The sequence below is a fragment of the Solanum dulcamara genome, chromosome 8 (genome assembly GCF_947179165.1).
Source record: "Solanum dulcamara chromosome 8, daSolDulc1.2, whole genome shotgun sequence".
NCBI lineage: Eukaryota > Viridiplantae > Streptophyta > Magnoliopsida > Solanales > Solanaceae > Solanum > Solanum dulcamara.
This window is the reverse complement of record NC_077244.1, coordinates 39798947-39821293: the sequence shown is the minus strand read 5'-3', so window position 1 is coordinate 39821293 and position 22347 is coordinate 39798947. Positions and strand designations below refer to the sequence as shown.

At 34.6% G+C, this 22347-nt stretch overlaps 2 protein-coding genes across 3 annotated transcripts; both read left to right on the top strand.

The window, feature by feature from the left end:
• The first annotated feature begins 11957 nt into the window (after positions 1-11957).
• LOC129899422 (ferritin-1, chloroplastic-like) lies at positions 11958-14123 on the top strand. The gene is made up of 8 exons (XM_055974387.1): positions 11958-12321; positions 12412-12495; positions 12585-12645; positions 12748-12835; positions 13152-13213; positions 13404-13469; positions 13584-13647; positions 13781-14123. Exons 1-8 carry the CDS (start codon positions 12041-12043, stop codon positions 13828-13830), a joined length of 756 nt encoding a protein of 251 aa, XP_055830362.1. The 5' UTR covers positions 11958-12040; the 3' UTR covers positions 13831-14123.
• Positions 14124-15565: 1442 nt separating this feature from the next.
• LOC129900790 (protein IQ-DOMAIN 12-like) lies at positions 15566-18798 on the top strand. 2 transcript variants are annotated; one of them, XR_008769694.1, is made up of 5 exons: positions 15566-16162; positions 16836-16978; positions 17058-17297; positions 18048-18286; positions 18441-18798. XR_008769694.1 is itself a non-coding variant. In XM_055975839.1 (5 exons), the coding sequence occupies exons 2-5, from the start codon at positions 16901-16903 to the stop codon at positions 18537-18539; spliced, it is 651 nt and encodes a 216-aa protein (XP_055831814.1). In that variant the 5' UTR covers positions 15567-16162; positions 16836-16900; the 3' UTR covers positions 18540-18798. The 2 variants fall into 2 exon arrangements, 1 of the variants encoding a protein (XP_055831814.1); XM_055975839.1 differs by having other exon boundaries at positions 15567-16162; positions 18053-18286.
• Positions 18799-22347: the final 3549 nt, after the last annotated feature.

The following is a 22347-nucleotide window of genomic DNA, read 5'->3' as shown; positions in this document are numbered from 1 at the left end:
GGATGAATATAATATACTTGCACCACATGGTCAAATTAGTGTTGAATATGATAGGGTACTATATGATAGAGTTCAACATTATACATTTCAACATGATAGAGTTCATAAAATGGTTAATAATGCGTTCGGGGTTCAAGGTGGGATGGAACCCGAATAATATTTTGATGAAACTCCTAATGAAGAAGAAAGACGCTTCTATCAACATTTAGAAGAGGCTAGTCGTCCACTATATGAAGGGAATCTGCATTCTTCTTTGTCAGTTGCAGTCAGGTTAATGAATATTAATTCAGATTAGAGTGTTCCTCATGCGGCTATGGACTCAATGGTTGATCTTTCGGGCGAACTGGTTAATCTGAGTTTAACATACCCAAGAACTTCTATCAAGTAAAGAGATTGGTTTTCAAGTTAGGATTGTCGTATGATAGAATTCATTGTTGTGTTAATGGCTGCATGTTGTTCTATAAGACTGATAATGAATTAGAAAATTGTACGTTTTGTGGACAAGCTTGTTATAAGAGGACTCCTGCTGGAAAGATGGTCCCAATTAAGGCGATGCATTATTTACCTCTTATTTCCAGATTAAAGAGGTTGTATGCATCGATGAGATCTGCCCCACATATGAGATGGCACCGTGAATATAGAAGGCCGCTGGGTGTCTTGTCACATCCATATGACGAAGAAGCATGGAAACATTTTGATAACATGTATCCTGATTTTGCTAGTGAACCAAAAAATGTACGATTGGGGTTGTGTGCAGATGGCTTCACACCATTCTCTAATGCTGCCTCACCTTATCCTTGCTGGCCTGTATTTCTTACCCCGTATAACCTTCCTCCTAAAATGTGCATGACAAGTCCGTACATCTTTCTAAGTTGTGTTATTCCAGGTCCTCGCAATCCTAAAAGTTTGATTGATGTCTATCTACAACCATAATAATTATGGTTTGAAGGAGTAGTGACTTACGATATATCAACTAAACAGAATTTTGTTATGCGTGTTGTTTTAATGTGGACTATTAATGATTTTCCTGCATACGGAATATTGTCTGGTTGGATGACTGCTGGAAAGCTTGTGTGTCCTCATTGCATGGAATATAGTAAGACATTCACCTTAAAGCATGGAAGAAAAAATTCATGATTTGATTGTCATCGTCAGTTCTTGCCAATGAACCATGAGTTTAGAAAGATGCAACATGCATTCAAAAAAAATAGGGTTGAAAATGACCCTCCACCTCCATCAATGACAGGACATCAAATTTGGGAGAGAGTTTCTCAATTACCTAAAGTTACAGAAACTCCACCATCTAGACTTTCTGGATATGGTGTTGAACATAATTAGACCAAACAGAGCATATTCTGGGAGTTGTCGTATTGTAAGGATAATCTCCTATGACATAATCTTGATGTGATGCATATTGAGAAAAATTATTTTGACAATTTATTTAACACAGTGATGGATGTTAAGGGCAAGACAAAAGACAACACAAGAGCTAGAATGGACTTACAGGAATATTATAGGAGAAAAGAATTGTGGGTGCAAGAATTATAAAATGGTAAAACTGTCAAGCCTAAACCCAGTTATTCATTCACATTAGATGAGAAACGTGATATATGTGAGTGGATTAAAAATTTGAGAATGCCAGAGAAATATGCTTTAAATTTGGGTAAGCAGACAAATCTAAATGAAGGAAAGTAAATAGGTATGAAAAGCCATGATTGTCATGTATTCATGGAAACATTGATTCCTATCACTTTTAGTCATCTACCTGACAGAATATGGAAGCCAATCACAGAGGTAAGTCTTTTCTTTAGAGATTTATATTTTGGAAAGTTGTTGGAGAGTAGTTTAGATAGGATGGAGGAAAATATTGTTGTTATTACTACAAAGCTAGAGAAGATTTTTCCATGTGGTTTTTTTGATGTGATGGAGCATCTTCCGATTCATCTTGTTAAAGAAGCCCGCCTTGGAGGTCCAGTTCAAACAAGGTGGATGTATCCATTTAAGAGGTAATGTTTTTTTTATATAAGTAATTACTTTATTCTTTTTATATATACTATAATTATTAGCTAACATATATTTAGGAAAATTGGAAGCTGCAAACAAATAATTAAACAGAGAGGAAAAATCGAAGGCTCAATTGTTCAGTCTCATATTGCGAGAGAAACTGGTGACTTTTATTCCTATTACTTTAGGGATGAAGTTCTATGCAGGAGAAATAGGCCTAATCGCAATGATGAAGGTGATAATGATCCGATGTATCCATCGATTTCAATTTTTAATCATTGTGGTTGAGGATCTAAAAACGTGGAAGACGAAGCTTCACTAACATGGAAAGACAATCAGTTATGACTCATGTATTGCTTAACTGTCCAGACATTCAGCCATATCTTAAGTAAGTGTGAAATTAAATTATCAAATTACATATTAATAACTGATTACTAACTATCCAAATTGTACATATCTCTATCAGCACATTCATAAATACATGGAGCAATGAAGCCATATATACGAGGTTTTCCAAATGGCTAAAGGATTATGTAAGTGTAAAAGCTTATATTGAATCAATAGGTATAATGTTTTAACCTTATAGTAAATTGTATTATTTTGAAATCAATTTGTAGGTTTATGATGAATACTCAAGTGTCGAACATTTGCCATTTGTGAGAGAGATCGCACTCGGGCCTGCATCTCATATTCATACAATGAATAAATATTGTGTGAATGGTTTTAAGTTTCAAACTGAAGAAGTTTCTATGCATAAGAAAACCAATAATAGTGGTGTGTGCATTCAAGGTGATGTCGATGGTAATGGCCAAATTGTAGAATATTATGGTGTCATTTAGGAGATTATTGAAGTAACATATTCAGGTTGGCCTAAAAAAAAGATAGTATTATTTCAGTGTAAGTGGTTCGACCCATCACACAGAGGCACAAGGGTGGACCAACAACATAATATAATTGAATTTAAGCACACCAAATAATATGGAAGTTATGATCCTTTCATCATTGCCCAAAATGCTAAGCAAGTCTATTACACTCTATATCCATTGCGTAGAGATAAGATTGATTGGTGGGTTGTTATTAAGACAAAGTCTGTGGGAATAATTGAAATTGAGAATGTATTAGATGTGGCATACCAAAATGATGTTGCACTTGTTCAACGATAAGTTGATGTTAAGTTGAAAACCATACTAGAACATCCTCAACATATAGTAGAAGAGGTTTTCGATGATGAACTTATAATGCCAAATATTGAGGAAGAAGTAAATGAGGAATATGAATCATTTGAGGGGGAGGAATGGATTGACAATGAATATGAAACATATGAGGAGGACGAATGGAAAGATGACGAAAATGAAACAAGTGAGGAGAAATAGAGTGGTAAATTATCACTAGTATGTAAGTTATTTATTTTTCTAATCTAAATTTAATCAACTATGTGGTTTTTATATATTGTATTGTTACTTTACATGCATATGTCATCTGGTGATGGTGATAGATCCCAGGATCATCTTGGTGTTAGCCATTCTGGTAAAAGTAAAAAGAAGTCTAGGAGACCTATTGATCCTGAGGATATTCCAGGACATATTTCTTCAGCGCCAGAGATGCAGCACCGCCGAGCTAGTCCTAGTACACACATTCATGTTGTGCCTTTTGGGACTATGGATCCTTTAGTTTACCATAGTCAGTTCTGCCAACCACACGGCGCTTCCTTTTCTTCACAGGTCAGATATACTTCATATGATCAGACCTACCAACTACCCACAGAGGTTATTGCTCGACCCCCGAGAGTATCATCTTCTTCTACTCCATCTCTCGGATCTCAGTCTTCTCACATATCTAATCTGAGACTTAGAGATTTTAGTGTTGAGACTGAAACTCCCACAGCAACACCTACACCTTCTTCTACTGCTAGAGCAGAAGCATTACATGATGTGTCTGGGCTAGCTCCTGGGAAGAGGGACAGACTTTGGAGAGTCATAATTGAGCCTGATGGATCCTCATAAGTTTAATATTTTATTTATGTATTTATTATTGCTAGATTAATAACTTAGTGATGATATAATTACATATTTATTATGTGTCTTGCAGGTGGCATCCTTCGAAGGATGCTGCTAGGGCTCTTCAAGAGAGTGTTAGGAAGCTATATACTGAGCCCTATCACTCTTGGCGGGAGATTCCAAACAATATTCGCAAAGCAATATTTAATAAATTCAAGGTATATATATGTTTACATCTAGTTTTTTAAGTTACGTTTAATATTTTTACTTTACTTAACTAATTATTCTACATTATTCATGTCTTTCAGACTTTATGTACCTGGGAGCCAAGGTACAATATGGTCATTGCGACCACTTTTGAAAGAAAAGCTAGCGCCAGACTGTCTAGCTGGCTAAAGAAAGCTAGGGATGATCGGGCACCTTCGAGTTGGATGTTGCCTCATATATTTGAAGAATTATGCCAGTATTGGGATATCGAAGAATTTAAGGCCTTGTTCGATCAAGAAAAAAAAGCAAGAGCCAGCATAAAGGGTGGCTCGTTGCACACCAAAGGTGCAAAGAGTGTTGGTACGATTCAGAGGGAGATGGTAAGGTTTCTAAATTTTAAGTTTAAATTCATTTTCTGAAATAAATTATTTCACAAAATATTATTTCATTAATTGTATTTTTATTTATATAAAAAAGAATTGGGACGCACTCCCTATCGCCATGAAGTCTTTAAAAAGACTCATGTGAAGAAAAAGACTAATGAGTCAGATCTGGATGAGTGGGTGGAGGAAAGGGCCGAACGAGCCTATATAAATTATTCAAGATATATTATAATGTATTTTGTTTCTAAGTTTTATATATATAGTTTGATTATAACTTTTATTTTCTAATATGCAGCAAGATTATGAGCGACACGTACGTGAGATGGGAGATTCGGTTCATCTAACGCCTGAACAGTCCACTCAAATTTGGACAGAAAAAATAGTTGGAGGCAGCCACAAGGGCCAAATATATGAAATGGGCGTTAGGAATAATGTACGATGACTCCAATCAGGTTTAGAAGGTATTGGATTATCGCATCAAGCCGAGGCCATTGACGGGGTTCAGATAGCTGTAATGTCTCAGCAAATTGCAGAACTTACACGCGCATTGGCAGAATCAGAGAAAAGAAGGATTGAGGATCAAAAAAGTATGAATGATTGAAAAAATTAAAGAACAAGTGCTCAACCTCGCCCGTCAGCCTCCGCCCCGTTATTCAAGAGCGTCCACTCCGGATGATTCCGATGATAGTGATGAATATATAGCAAATAGTCCTTAGGGTTCTCTATATTTGTTTATGAAGATTTTGAATATTTTTTGTTAATTTTGAAATACTTTAAATTGTTCTAAATTATGATTTTATTCATTTTAAGTGTTTAATTATGTTTGTTATTGTGTATTTTATGAATTTTGTTTGTTGTTATTTGTGTTTGAATGGGCTAAATTGAATACAATTGAATTGAATTTTGATTGTAGGTAGGCAACAGAAACTGCAGGTTTCTGCTGTCAAAAGTGTTGCAGAAAAAGCAACGGACAGGGTCCTTTAGTCCGTCGCTTTTCTGGTTATTTTTTAATATTGTTCCAGAAAAGCGACGGACAGGGTCCTTTAATCCGTCACTTTTCTGGTTTTTTAAAATATTTTTTCAGAAAAGCAACAGACAAAAGGACCTTATTTGTCGCTTTTCTGGAAAAATTTTAGATAAACAAAGAGACGGATGGAGACTTAATGTCCGTCGCTTTGGATTAAATAATTTCTTTTTTAAAAAAATAAAAAGATGGAGTCCGTCGTATTTTTTATATAATTTTTTAATTAAAAAATTAGGAGCAACGCAGTCCGTCGTTTTTTATGATCCTGTCCGTCGCTCCTTCAAAAGCGTCAAGCAAAAAAGCGATGGCAGTGACTGCGTCGCTTTTCTGTCGATTTTGACAAAAAACCGATGCAGTCCGTTGTTTTTTTGCGTCTCTTTTTGAGAGTTTTTTAGTAGTGTAATTTCCTAAGCTGAAGTCGGCTCAAGACCTTTGAGTCTATTACGAGCTTTATAGGTTTAAATGATCGTATGAAAGTTAAATGAAGTTACGAGTAGATTTTAAGCACGAAAAAGCCAAAATTGACTAGTTCTTGTTATGACATTATATGCATTCAGAGTTCATATCATATGTTATATGTATCTACTCTTGAGCTATAAATGAAAGGGAATGAGGCACCACTTATTATCCGATATATAAGTATATGACACAGATGGCTACAAGTTCGCAAATATGATGTCGGTCAGCTATTGAAAGACACCACCATTGCTAGAGTTTATTTGGATATGACATGCATTTGCATATATATGTATATGTATTCACGACATATGATTATACAAACATACAATGCATGTTTGATTAATATGAGGTTAGGTGTCAAACATCGAGGCTAGCATGGTTTTAGTTTCAGGTGGTATCTCTAATACCCATTTACTACATCTATTTATGATTCTATTTTATTCATTACATACCATTAAATATTTATTCGTCCTAACATCCTATTTTCTGGGGACTGTATTAGTGATGCAGGTTCAAACTGAGGTCATGTCGACCTTTGCAATAAGGATGTTATCTCAAGTGGTGATTGGCAAGCTCAATTCTTTCTAGAGTTGTTAATTTTATGTAGCTTTTGCATATTTTGTTTTATGTATAATTGTTGATATTGTTGGAGCCTTTTCCCAACCAGTTGAGTTGTAGTAGTCGTATAGATTTTTAGGCATACTTCTTTGGGTCTTTTCAACGTCAAGTTTTGCCTTGTCAGTTTATTGTATATATGATTTCAGTTATAGTAATGCCAGCTTGTTAGTTCTTTATCAGTTAAGTTGGTCTTGCCAACTCTTTCATTATGGCATTGATGTTGTTATAACATCACTACAACAACAACAACCCAGTGAAATCCCACAATGTGGGGTCCGAGGAGGGTAAAGTGTATGCAGACCTGACTCCTACCAAGGTAGGACGGCTCTTTCCAAGAGACTCTTGGCTCAAAAAAGCATAAGAAGAAGTCAAATACGTCAAGAAGTACAAAGCAATATGCGAAAAGCAAATAACGTAAGTGACACATATAAAATATAATACTGAAAGTACAAAGAGTAATAACTGATAACAGAAATCACAGCACAAAAAATTCGTAGTGCGCTAATGCGCCTACTAATAAGATAGGGTAACGATACTTTGTATTAACCTTCTACCCTAATATGGGCCCTCCACACCCTCCTATCTAAGGTCATGTCCTCGTTCAGCTGCAGCTACGCCATGTCCTGTCTAATCACCTCTCTCTAATACTTCTTCGGCCTACCTCTACCTCTTCTGAAACCATCCATGGTCAACCTCTCATACCTCCACACTAGGCATTTGTGTCTCTCCTCTTCACATGCCCAAACCATCTCAGTCGCACTTTTCGCATCTTGACTTCCACTGAGGCCACTCCTACCTTGTCTAGAATAGCCTTATTTCTAATCATGTTGCTCCTAGTATACCCACACATCCATCTCAATATTCTTATCTCGGCAACTTTCATCTTTTGAATATGAGAGACCTTAACTGGCCAACACTCGGCCCCGTATAACATAGTCAGTCTAATCACCACTTTATAGAACTTGCCCTTAGGTTGTGGTGGCACCTTCTTGTCACATAGAACACTGGAAGCGAGCCTCCATTTCATCCACCCTATCTCAATACGATGTGTGACATCGTCATCAATCTCTTCGTTGCCTTGCATTCTAGACCCAAGGTACTTGACACTAGTTTTCTTTTGGATGGCCTGGTCACCAAGCCAAACATCTACGCCAACCTCCTGAGGTGTCTCACTGAACTTGTACTCTAAGTACTCTGTCTTGGTCCGACTCAATTTAAACCCTTTAGACTCTAAGGTATGTCTCCAATCCTCCAGCTTAGCGTAACTCCGCTACGAGTCTCATCGATCAAGACTATATCGTCTGTGAAAAGTATACACGATGACACCTCACCTTGGATTTGTCGCGTCAATCCATCCATCACCAAGGCAAATAAAAATGGGCTAAGAGTTGATCCTTGATGCAACCCCATCACAACTAGGAAGTGCTCTGAGTCCCCTCCTACTGTCCTTACCCTGGTTTTGGCACCCTCATACATGTCCTTGATCACCCTTATGTACTCCATAGGTACACCTTTAGCCTCCAATCATCTCCATAATATCTCTCGTGGAATTTTTTCGTAAGCCTTTTCTAGGTCGATGAATACCATATGCAAGTCCCTCTTCCTCTCCCTATACTGCTCCATCAATCTCCTCATAAGATGGATGACTTCTGTAGTTGAGCGCTCCAGCATGAATCCAAACTGGTTCTTTGAAATAGACACGTCTTTCCTCACCCTCATCTCCACCACTCTTTCCCACACTTTCATAGTATGGCTTAGAAGCTTGATACCTCTATAGTTGTTGCAGCTCTGGATATCCCCTTGTTTTTGTATAGAGGGATCATTATGCTCGACCTCCATTCTTCGAGCATCATTGCCGTGTTAAAGATGACATTAAATAACCTAGTCAGCCACGCCAAACCTACCGAACTCGCGCTCTTCCAAAATTCTCCAGAGATCTCGTCAGGTCCGGTCGCTCTTCCCCAGCGCATCCTACGCACAACACTCTCAACCTCTTCGACCGTAATACTCCTACAATACCCAAGATCGTGATGCCTCCCTATATGCTCCAACTCTCCCAACACAAAGTCTCTGTCCCCTTCGTCATTCAATAATTTATGGAAATATGACTGCCATCTCTGTTTAATGAGAGCCTCATCTACCAATACTTTTCCATACTCGTCCTTAATGCACTTCACTTGATCCGCATCGCATGCCCTTCTCTCCCGCGCCCTGGCTAGCCTGAACAATTTCCTATCCCCACCTTTCTCTTCTAGTTCAGCATAAAGGCGTTCAAAAGCTGCCGTTTGCGTGTCTCTCCTACTTGGAGACTAGTGCCAATTGCGTCTCTCCTACTTGGAGCGTGACATGTTATTTTTCCCAGAGCATTAACCCCTTCTTGTTATTTTTTGTCATCATCAAAGATACGTCTACCTATCTATCCTGCTCCGAAATGTTGTCCCATTTTTGCATATTCTCTATAATTTCATCATTCTTCAAAATCTCTTCCATATTAGTATTGTGAGTCACAATAGCATGTAATTTGCAGGTGAAGGAATTTTTCCTCTTTTTTGATATTGGATTGTTACTAACGAAAATTATCTTATCACTCTTATTTGCTGAAAATTTCCCTTTTGATGGAAGAAGTAGATACTATTAGACTTGAGTGCCTATCATGGCTCTATTTTATGTGTCCTTCCAAACTTATATGGAAAAAGTTATTTCGGTGTTTCCTAGAGTTCCTTCAGTACTTTCCTCCTTTTGTGATCCTGGATGCTTTCCTAGCTCCTCTTCTTTTGGCTCAGTAGGTTTTAACTGCTTCTCCTATAGATCAGGAGAATCTACTTTTGTTGTTATGTCTATTCTTTTCACCCTTTCCTCCTTTATCTTGTCCTAAGCATTTTATCTCTTCCATAATAATTATACTCATTTGTTCTTTATGTGTGTTATCAATTTCTTCTTCCTCCATATTTGTTTTCTCTTTTGCTCTGGCTCTCCATTTATTGGAGGCATTGCTGCGTTTTGCTAAGAATTTTATGCTTCTTTTAATGTCTCATCCATCCAGGTTTTGGCTACTTTGTCAAGAATATTCCCATTTGATTTCTTATGAGAATTTCATTCCTTTGAGACGACCCAGATTGAGCCACTGCATTTTGATTTTTGTTTGTAAAAGCTGCCTCCTCCTTTTGAGTTAAAGCATCAAATTTGTATTCATATTCTTGCCATCTCTTGTGTTATCCTTCTTCTGCTCATTATTCTTATATCCCTTATTGTTTGTATCAGTATTTCAGTTGCTAAGATTCCACACCACTTAACCACTATATAAATTTCTTGTTGGATAGTGTTTTGAAGGGTACACTAAAGGTTATTGTGATTCATCTTATCCACTTTCTTCTCCTCTTCATCTTTCTCTACTTTTGGTAGTGTCAACTCAAGATGTAATATGTGACACACATCATTTGCATGCCCTTGTATTTTACATTTTGTACAATACTTCGATAGAAAATCATATTGAATCATCGCCTTGCTCTCATTTTCTATCTCCATGTTCACGTGCTTTGGGAAAGCAAAGAGCAAATTATCCTGAACTTTTACTCTCATATAAGTACGTCTAGTTTTATTGACAATTGCCACGTCTAGGTGCAGAGGTTTTTCAACTGCAGAAGCAAGTGTGAACAAAGCTTCTTTCACATAGAAATTGAGAAGTAGGTTTGGAAAAGAGATCCAAGTCAAATCTTGTATCATTTCTTTATCAATTCTAAAATTTGCATCATATATAAAGGGTCACATCAAATTAGTACAGTCGACCTTAGGTTTCAAGCGAACTTCAGGACATGATATTGATAAAATCTTTTTAATAGAATAGTCACCTTTCAATCAAAACACGCCTATTGAGAAAGAAGCCAATAGAATAGTCACCTTTCAATCCACATTATTTAGGAATAATGGTTCTTATTTCATCCAGGATAGGCCAACCATGGGAGAATTTTTCAAATAACTGAAAATTTTATATTTTCAATCACGTTCATTCTATCATTTTCTATCTTTGTCCATGTCACTGTAGTTTCACCATTGGCCACTGATATTCTTTGATTTTTAATTTTAGAAAAAATGTGCATCTTTTTTTTTTTCTATTTTGAAGATTTAAACATGACTTTAGCCATTGTTATGTCCATCTTTTTTTCATGTTTTTAATTACAAAATATATATATTTTAACTCTGAATATTTGCATTCTAAATCTGTGTGAACTTGAAATTATGAAATTTGATAAAAGACGAGCATGTATGACATACTCATCATTACAATAGTTTCATGTCAATAACTTTAATTTATTACTCAATTAGAAATCAGATTTTTAGGAATCTCTTCAAGTTTCATATAGTGTGATAATGGATAGCATTTATTGCTTTGTTTAAGTATGTCTTCTTTTTTATTTTGAAACTAGTGCTCTAAAGGGAATTTTTGAGGGTTTTTTTAATTGTTAAAAATAATTGAATTGTTTAAAGTTTAAAATAATTTTTAATTTTTTTAATATTTATCTTTTTATTTATTGAAATTTATATTTTTTAGGAGATAAGTTATACTACTTACAAAATTATATTTATGATTTTACAAAAGACAATAATAAAAATTATTATTTAAATTACGTCCTTGAATATCTTTCTTAATATGCATTGTCTTACAAGTTTAATTAATATGAAATAGGGGTGGCGGCAGTTGTTTGGCCTACCACAATGGGTGTTTGACAATGATCAAAGTTTAGTGCTGGAGGTCTAGAGTTTGCATATATATACATAGAGAGAGAACACACTCGCTAATTATGCTTGGGATGGAGTGGGTAGAAATATTATTTTGAAACTTTTTATTCATTTTAATAAAATCAATTTAGTAGGTATTTGTTTATGGATTTTAATTATTTTTTATTTCATGTAAATTTGTAAAGTTGGAGTTGAAAGTGAAATTGAAAAAAAAGTTTGGAGCACTTTTTCAAATTTAAAATTATCACTAAATTGAATTTGTAAACTTTTTATAAACTAATAAGTACTGATTTTAGAATAAAACCAAAAACAAAAAAGGAAATAAAATTTAGAGAATCTTTCGTCGTCTTTTCCTTATCTTTTGTCTTTTGGGAAATGAAAGTTTTAGTGCAGTATCCAAGATATGGCACAAGCCAACCACGCGCTTCTGTCCGCAAATCAATCCTGTGCATCCACTTGTGAATCCATCCAACGGCCGTGATCGTGTTCAGTCTACTCAGCTTTTAGTATATGTATAGGGTTCATTTTCCCTTTCCTATCATCAGTCATCACCACACACTGAATTTTCTCCCCTGCATTTTGCCTCTTCTACATAACCCTAATTTTCTAGCATGCTTCTCAAGGTGGCACCAGCATTTGCTTTGTTGAACACCCCTAACCCCATCCATGGGGAAAATCTGTTTTCCCAGAAGAGTTTTTCTGCCAAAAGTGGAAATGGTTTCATGGTTTGTGCTTCAAAGGGGACAAACCACAAGCCCTTGACCGGCGTTGTTTTTGAGCCATTTGAGGAGTTGAAGAAAGAGTTTATGCTTGTACCCACTGTTCCACAAGCCTCTCTTGCTCGCCAGAAGTACTCCGATGACTCTGAAGCCGCTATTAATGAACAGATCAAGTGAGTCTTTTAATCTTTTATTGTTTTGTGTTTCAAATGCAGTCTATACGTTAAATCTGTGATTATTTATAAGTTATTTTGAACTTTCAGTGTGGAATACAATGTTTCCTACGTTTATCATGCCATGTTTGCCTATTTTGATCGAGACAACGTTGCTCTCAAGGGTCTTGCCAAGTAATTTTCCAGAAACCCTCTTGAAATTTTGATTTTCTTCCTCTGTGGATTTGTTAGATGCTTTTTCATTCTTGTTTTCTTGACCGTAGGTTTTTCAAGGAATCTAGTGCAGAGGAAAGGGAGCACGCTGAGAAATTTATGGAATACCAGGTGTTTGACAATTCCCTTTTATAATGAATCTCATGTTCTTTTACGCCTTTTTTAGGCCGGGGTTATAGTTTCCAATATTTTATGGTTGGTTCTTGTTTGTAGAACAAGCGCGGTGGGAAGGTGAAGCTGCAATCTATCTTGATGCCACTGACTGAGTTTGATCATGCTGAGAAGGGGGATGCCTTGTATGGTAAGTTTGGGTCCATTTCTCATAGTAGCTGTAAATTCTAATTTGGGAGTTACTATACAGACTTATTAAATCTACTAAGAAAAGTGGTTGTATCTGTCAATGTCTATGTGTTGGATGAACAACTTGGAAATGGATTACTTGTGGGCAATTAAATGCATATTTATTGTACACTCAGATCCCTATTATCTACTGTTTATTTATGTTGCCCTTCTCGTGAATTTGGAAGGGCTAGTAAACACTACATTTGTTACGTTCCGTACAAACACTGATTTAAATTTACTTGCCACTTTTTTATCTGGTTTAATTTGCTCTGTAGCGATGGAGCTTGCGCTGTCTCTGGAGAAGTTGACAAATGAAAAACTTCTAAACGTGCATGCTGTGAGTTCCTCTGCCATGCTTGTTGATTATATTATCGTACATCTCGATATATTCTGATGTGGTGACAATTATTGTGTGGATTTTTTTGATAAAAATGACAAATTTTGAAGTGCGATAGTGAATGTACCTATTTTAGAATCTACCATTTTTATGTTTTTTTTTATTGTCGATGCTAAACTCTAAAAAACAGGTAGCCTCACGAAACAATGATGTGCAATTGGCTGATTTTGTTGAAAGCGAGTTCTTGGGTGAACAGGTGATGGTTTACTACTATGCAGAAATACTGCTATATGTTTTATGATTTTGAGATTAAATCCTAAATCTGTTTGTAGCTCTATACAAATTTAAGATGTTGCTTTACTAATTTTAGGTGGAAGCTATCAAGAAGATCTCAGAATATGTTGCTCAGCTGAGAAGAGTTGGCCAAGGACATGGTAGGATTGCGCACCCCATTTAAAGATTGTATTTGCTCATTGGGAAATACCTTCATATATCTATTTTGTGTCCCCCCACCGCCGTCCCCCACTTTTGTTATCTTGACATCTACCTCTTTGGTTGTGATTTTAGGAGTCTGGCATTTCGACCAGATGCTGCTTCAAGAGGGAGCTGCTGCTTGAAGGAGATGATAGAACTTTACTTACCATTGTTGTCTGGGTAAATTTGGATATTAGAATGGGCTATCTGAGATTATGGGCCTCTTATTATTAATAGACTATTAGCAAGTGCATATAAGAGTGGTCTAGTAGATCCATCTAGTCAGCTGTGTTATTGTTTACTTACTAGTTTCCAAGTACTTTGGAGTATAATTACTTGCATCTATGCTGTCATGCTTGCTACTTGTAGCTTGAACCTGATGTGCACCAGAGAGCATTCTATCAAATTTAAGTAAATCTCATTTTGTTTTAACTGATGTTTCGGTATTTCTGTAACTTATTGCATCAAATAAGTTTATCGTCAGGCAGGTTCTTATTTGGACTTTAGATTGTTTCTGACTTGTGACTATGTTACCTATATATAATCCAGTCTTGTTGTCTAGTAATTCTGGGCATTTAAATGGTTTGATAACAGTTTTCCCCATTCCTTCCCCTGCAGTGTATTTAATCAACAGATTGCCATTTTCTGTTATCAACGAGTAAAAGGTAACCGAGAAATCATAAATCAGCTTAAAGAAATGGAGCTGTTGTTTGGGTGTTAGTTCCAATCTGAAGGAGGGAAAAAGGGGTGAACGATAAACTGCACTGATCTGAATTAATTCGATTCTTCCGTATTGCTTTTTGGGTTCGTTGGTTAGTCTTTGGTTTTGATTTTTTATAAGTTTCTTTGCCACCACAGAATTTGGTTGAAGATATTCTTTTGATGACGCAACTGATAAGCTTAATGACTTTGTTTCTAAAAACTGCCTTCAAAACCGAAACTTGATGACCTAAGGTACTTTGTTGAGCTCGTCAACCCATAGAGATCTAGAATGTTCTTGGATACACTTGAAAGATGAATGCCACATTTGTAAATGATGCCATGTTTTTAGTGATGAATGCCACATTTGTAAATGATTCCAAGCTTTTAATGAAGAAACTCATTTGAATATACCAGCAACAGTTTAGCTATTGTCATTAACGTTCTGGGAATTCTCAGGTAGAACTAAACAAGAAAAATCAAACCGAACTAATTACAGTTTGGTATTTAGTTTAAACAATGAAAAAAGCGGAAGACCGAAAGTACCAAATGCCTAATTTCATTCACTTATCTACGTCAAAGCCTTGCAAGACAGCAATTCCTGAAACTTACTGTCTTCTTTCTCCCTCAGCCCGAGGCTTTTCTAGTTGAAAGAAATAACTCTCTTTTTGCTCCTGCTGAATGTTAATATTCGTGAAAGAAAAATCAAAAACCGCACATACGTTTTCCTGTTGCATTGTAACTAACTAGGGTGACAAATAGACAGATTGGATCGGATTTGGGCGTATTGAAAAAACATTGAATTGTAGATAAATATGAGTAAAAATGAATTTGGTCACATATAGATTGAGCTAAAATAGATTAGATTGTAATACACCCACATAAATATGAGTAAAAATGATTTTTTGATCAAATATGAATTAAGGTAAAATGGTCCTAATTCATTTTTACCCTTCTTTATTCTTTTAATTAGTTCTTCCATTATTTAACTTTTTTTTATTCTTCTTCTTTCTATTTTGCTTCTTCTTACCTATTTCTTTTTTGGAAAAATTACTTAATTGAATGTGTTTTAAAAAATATTTATCATTTTTAAATATACTTTTATTTTATTATCATTTTTAACAATCAGTAACAATACTTTCATTAAATAAGACATTATACCCTTTTTATTTGAAAAGAAAAAGGCTTTATCTCTTTCTTTCAATAAGGGTTTTTCTTCAACGTCTCTCTCTCTTTCAATAAGGGCTTTTCTTCAGTTTCAGCGTCTTTCTCTCCTATTCCTTCATCTCTTCTTCATTCTTCCCTTATTCTTCATCTTTTTGTTTGTTTCAGACGGAACTCATAGATTTTAGGTGCACAATTGTAATGAAAGGTCAGAAATCTCTTAGAAGAAGCCTACAAATTTGAATTGTTGATTCAACCGACAGTGATGAAGTTAATGTCGGTCCTACTTTTAGTTTGGGAATTTCTGCAAATCAATCTCCACAAGAAGCTGGTGGTGAGGTTAATCAAAATCTTCAAGCATTGCATGTGAAGAAAAAGGGCGGTAGAAGTAAGAAAAAATTTAGTGAATTGAGTTCTAAATCTAAATCGAAAAGAAAACGAGTTGATGTTGCATCGGAATCTAAGAAATTTGTTGACAGTGATGATGATTTTGAGGATTTACCTCTTCAATTTCAGTCAAAGAAAGTGAGACCTACAGTTGCTCAGGAGAAGAATCCAAAAAGTCGAAATCGATTGTGCAAAAAAATAGTTCTACTGGAGAGTTTTTATCCGGTATGTCATTCTACAACGCATTATTTAACTGATAGCATTTCCAATCTGTTTATGTGTATTTTCTTAGTTTGTTGTTATTTTGAACTTGTGTGCTAGATGCTGAAGAATTTTTTTGTATATTAGATACTTTTATTATAGTCTAAATTTATTTGCTCAAGTTTATTATATCAGTGATTGTTGGGAGTTTTGCCATGAATTGTTAGATCTTTTGTGTTGCAATTTATTTATTTATTTAAATAAATAAATAAAAATGAATTAAACTTTGAACTAAAATATATTACACATGCATTAAAGTTGAATTAGAAGAGAATTATAGATGAATGAAATCTGTAGTTAATTGACAAAAGTTTTCAATGATCTGTACTCCACAAAAATGAATTAAACTTTGAACGAAAATTTGTATTACGCACACATATTAAAGTTTATAATGCAATACATAGCTTTGAGTTATTGGTCCACGCTCTAGTGGATTAGAGTTTCATGGTAGTCGAGGAATGGACTGATGGTTTTCTTATACAGACTTGGGTAATCCTCCCCTCATGCTCCAATTTTCTTATATATTACGCGGGATGCTTTGTGCATCGAGCTATCCTATTGAGACAATTCTTGTTTTCATATTGTAGCTTTGCAGCATTTTGTTATATCCTCTGAAACACTTCTCTCAATCTTTCAGAAAACAGAAGGTGGCAGGTGTTTGATAAATCTGTTTGTTTGCTGAAGGACTCATGAATTTCTAAAATGGGAAAGAGAAGAAACTGGTTTACCTTTGTCAAGAGACTTTCCATTCCTGAAACAGAACCAATAGCTGATCAAAAGGTTTGAATTTCAAGATTTTGTTGCTTACCAGTGAGTAATCTTTGGGTATCTAAATTGGAAATTATGAAAAATCTTTCAGAAACCAAAGAGATGGAAATGTTGCTTTTTGAAAAATTTCAAGTTGAGGAAATGTCCTGCCATAACATCAGCTACTCAACAAACATTAACTGAGGCGAAAGAACAGCAAAGGAAACATGCTTTTGCAACTGCTGCCAATGCTGCTGCTGATGTTATCCTTCTAACGAATGCTCCAAACGAATTCAAAAGGAAACACAAACAAGCTGCCATTAAAATCCAAAGTGCTTATCGTGCTCACCTGGTAAGACATCCTCTCTGGGGGTTCTTGAGTTTTCCATAATGCATAGTGTATCTAGTGTTTTCACTCATATAATTTCATTGTGAACTTGTCGCAGACACGCATTTGAATGCAGAAGGATGAAAATTAGTTAGTAATTCACCACAAACTTAAAAGGGTAGTAAGGAAAACACTGCAGTCATTGCAATAACAGTCTTGAAGATCTTCATACCATCTATTGATAAATTAATTAAACTAATTATTTTCAAGATTATTCAAACATATAGTTGAGAACTTAAGCAGTATCTTATAACTAAAGGACGAAGTCCCCTACACAAGTTTAAGGCCAAAGAGTCATCTTTGAAGGCTACTATGGATCCTTGTCAATAGTATTAGAGTGTAAGGTAGGCCAGTGCTCTACCAACTGAGCTACACAACCTAAACGAGATAATGTAGTAACTAAGAATTGGTATGGAAATGAGCTTGGTCTCTTTATTTCTATCATATTGAAGGAGCACAACTATGTATGAAGCTCGTAATGCAGAGCAAGCAGAAGAATTCCCAAGGGTAGGTAGTCTTCACCTTGGTTGGGGAGAAAAGTTTTTTGGTTGTCGGATAACCCTCCGCTTATTAAACTCTTCTCTTATATAGCTAGGCATATTTTTAAGAAGTTATGTTGGTGTTTATGGCTACTTACTCTCTTCATTTTTCTAAAAAAATTCTGACATTTGCTGAAATAGACTGGTGCCTAATCTCTGACATTGTGAAATGTAGTGCAGGCCAAGAAAGCATTAAGTGCTATAAAGGGTCTTGTGAAGCTTCAAGCAGTGATTAGAGGTGAAATTGTCAGAAGAAGACTTATTGCCAAATTAAAGTTCATGTTGCCACTTCATCAAAAGCCAAACACAAGAGTTTGTCAAATTAAACTCCCTACTTTAGAAGATTATCATGACAATAATGACAAGAAACTCATCAATAGTCCAAGGGAAATTATGAAATCTAAAGAACTAAAGGTAAAAGCAATTATTCAGCCTTTGTCTAATTAATTTTCCAAACATTGGTTCAACTATAAAAGACACCTACTAACATATCTTATTTTGACTTTTATGGTTTGAACCTCCTTGTTTATTATTTTTATTACTGTAATATGGTTTTGTTTTTTGGCAGCTTAAATGCAAGAGCCTTAGGGCTTCAAATTTCAACTTGGCTTCAGAACAAGACAGTGAAGCCTTGTGGTCAAGAAGAGAAAAAGCCATTAAAAAATGAGAGCATTTGATGAAATACTTATTTTCACTCAGGACAAAATCCTAGATTTGCAGCATTACTTCTTGACATGAAAACAATCAGAAAAATGGAGCTATAATTGAAGCTTCAAACTTCTTGAGTAATCTATCTATAGTTGATTGATGAAAGCCAGTGCACATCTTTTATTACTGATTTTAACACTTCCATAGACTTTCCACAATGTGTATATATATTATCAGCATAATAATAGTATTTCTTCATGATTTTAGTAGAACTGCATCTCTCCGTGCATTTGTTGATGATTTAAACTTGTTCCATTTTTTTTTTATCAAAGCTAGTCATAGTGATGTTTTCAAATTCTTGTCATTTAGTATTATTAGAATTAATTTTAAATTTTTAGGACATGTTTGATAACACGTTAATGTTAAAGTATTTCAGTAGTGTTATCAAACTGAAACCTGCATTATGAATTAAACTTGAATTAAAAATGAATTAAACTTGAATGAAAAATGAATTGCATACATATTAAAGTTTATAATGCAATACATAGCTATCTTTTTTAAGATGATTTTTGTTCATGTAAAATACACTTTTAATATAGTTTTTTGTTCATGTAAAATATATCTTTTTTTTTATAATGCGAATACATAGTTGCGTTAATGAAAAAGTGTTTCAGTAGTGTTATCAAACTGAAACCTGCATTATGAATTAAACTTGAATGAAAAATGAATTAAACTTGAATGAAAAATGAATTGCATACATATTAAAGTTTATAATGCAATACATAGCTATCTTTTTTAAGATGATTTTTGTTCATGTAAAATACACTTTTGATATAGTTTTTTGTTCATGTAATATATCTTCTTCTTTTTTTATAATGCGAATACATAGCTACGTTAATGAAAAAGTATTTCAGTAGTGTTATCAAACTGAAACCTGCATTATGAATTAAACTTGAATGAAAAATGAATTAAACTTGAATGAAAAATGAATTAAACTTGAATTAAAGTTGAATTAGAAAAAAATTCGACACGAATGAAAAGTGTAGCTACTGAAAAAGCCTTTAGTGATCTACAGAAACACAAAATTGATATTAAACTTGAACTTAAAATGAATTACACAAACACTAAAGTTGAATTAGAAGAGAATTAGACACGAATGAAAAATATAGCTATTGAAAAAACCCAGTAATCCATAGAACACAAAAATGAATTAGACTTGAACTAAAAATGAATTACATACACACTAAAGTTGAATTAGAAGAGAATTAGACACGAATTAAAATTATAGCTAATAAAAAAACCTTCAGTGATATATAGACCACAAAAAATGAATTAAACTTGTATCTTCTATAAGATTGTGTTAGGTCCCTATCATATTTGATTGTCTCTGGATACAGTGCTTCTATGGCTCCTCACAGTAGCATGTATCAAGACCGGGAGGCCTCAGATTGCAAGGCGTGCCATTGAACTTGCTGAACAACGATTGTCCAAGGATGGGGGGCCTGAATATTATGATGGAAAACTTGGCCGATTCATAGGCAAGCAAGATCGTAAATACCAAACATTGTCAATTGGTAGTTATTTGGTGGCAAAGATGATGCTTGAAGACCCATCTCATTTGGGAATGATTTCACTTGAGGAGGACAAGCAGCTGAAACCTGTCTTGAAACGATCAACTTCGTTTTGATTTGATATATCTCACCTCTGACATTCAGAAGTTGTTTCTAGCCTAACATGTTGTCATATATCCCAGAATGTGGGGAAATACAATTGAAGCCCCCAGGTCAACCAAGAGAGAAGTAAAAAAAACAGAGTAGAACTAACAAGGCCTTATCAGAATTAGTATAGAATGTGTAGTCAGATTTAGTTAGGCTGATTCTTTCCTGTTTACCTGGAATTGCTATTAAAGTTGAATTAGAAGAGAATTCGACACGAATGAATTTGAATTAGAGGAGACCTTTCATCAATCTTATATCTGATTTCAACTTTACTTGTTGATGTGTCTATTAACAATTGAGCAGCAGTCACAGAAATGAGGCTAGCAAATGTTGAATCCGTATTTATCAACACACCATCTGCCAAGAAATTAATATACTTGTTGCTAGAATCCCATCGGCCATTGAAGTAAAGCAGTACAACCAGATTAGCCATGTTTTTCTCCTGCATATTTTTTTGTTGAATTAGAAGAGAATTAGAGAATTAGACATGAATAATTAAACTTGAACAATAAATGTATTACACACATTAAACTTGAATTAGAAGAGAATTAGATACGAATAAAACTTGTACTAATGAAACCAGCCTTCAGTGATCTATAGGCTACATAAATGAATTAAACTTGAACAACAAAGGTATTACACACACATTAAACTTGAATTAGAAGAGAATTAGACACGAATGAAACATTTAGCTAACAAAACCAACCTTCAGTGATCCGTAGGCCACAAAAATGAATTAAACTTGAACAACAAACTTATTACATACACATTAAACTTGAATTAGAAGAGAATTAGACATGAATGAAATTTGTATCTAATGAAACCAACCTTTAGTGATCTGTAGGCCACAAAAAATGAATTAAATTTGAACAAAAACTATATTACACACACATTAAACAATATTATTTATAATTAATTCTATCATTGACTCCCTCTTCTCTTGATTATCTTCCATGGTGAATGCTCCATTCATCCTTAAGCAAAGCTAGAGACATTATAACCATATAAAACTTAAATCGTCACAGACAAAACATCAACATAGACAAACTATTGTCAAAACCCAAAATAAACCTTTGTATAGAAAACACTTTTCTTCTATTAGGTTTTTTGGATGTGTATGTGGATCTGACAAAATATTTAGCACAAACAAGTGCAATAACCAAAATTAATTGAAGAAACGACTTGCCAAAAGAACAAACATTAGAGAATAAAAGCAACACCACCAAATGAAATTGGAACATTAGAAAGTGTGAAGTAGCAACTCACAGAGAAACAAACAGGGAAAGAAAAAGAAGACGTTTGCGAGTATTTAATTAATGTTTCGTTAGTTTAAAAGTTTATCTATACCAAAGTAACAAAGAACGAGTTCTAAGCTTGGCAGTCCATACCATGTTTAACTTTCATATTGAATCACAACCGAATACAAATCGTGTATCGCTAATGAATTAGGTATGCAATCTAATTCAAACCTTCAAACAATTAAACATCCAACCATTCAAACCTTTAAGTAATCACATATCTATACTCAGAAATCACAATATTCTTCAACTGATTCAAATCTGCATTCACCTAAATTTTGCCATTCTTCTGCAATAACCACTGAATACACATCACTTAATTCCAAAATTGGAGTATTAATGTTGTAGAAAGTCATGGTTGAGAAGCTATGAAGGTAAGTATTGCCCTAATTTTGGAGAAAATTATGGGTGAGAAAATTGGAGAGAATATTGGTGTAGCAAATTTGGAGAGAAACAGGGGAAGAGAAAATAGGGGTGAGAGTTTTAGAAGAGTAAGGACCGTACTTAATTTAATTCAAATAATTTGCTATATATGGTTAAAATAATTATGTTGCTCTATGTGGTAAATATTTTTTGAATATTGTACATTTATGTGATTTCCCCTTCTTTTTTCGTGTCTCTGAAAAAGTATGTTTATAAATTATGATAGAGATATATGTCAAAACACACCTAAACTATTTTTTTTTTGAATTCATACTTAAACTATTGGGAATGTGAATTTTATACTTAAAATATCACTTATTAGTTTGAGAAACATATCTCTCTCTTTTATTACACTCTCATCATGGTATGTGTACTACTCTATTTATTT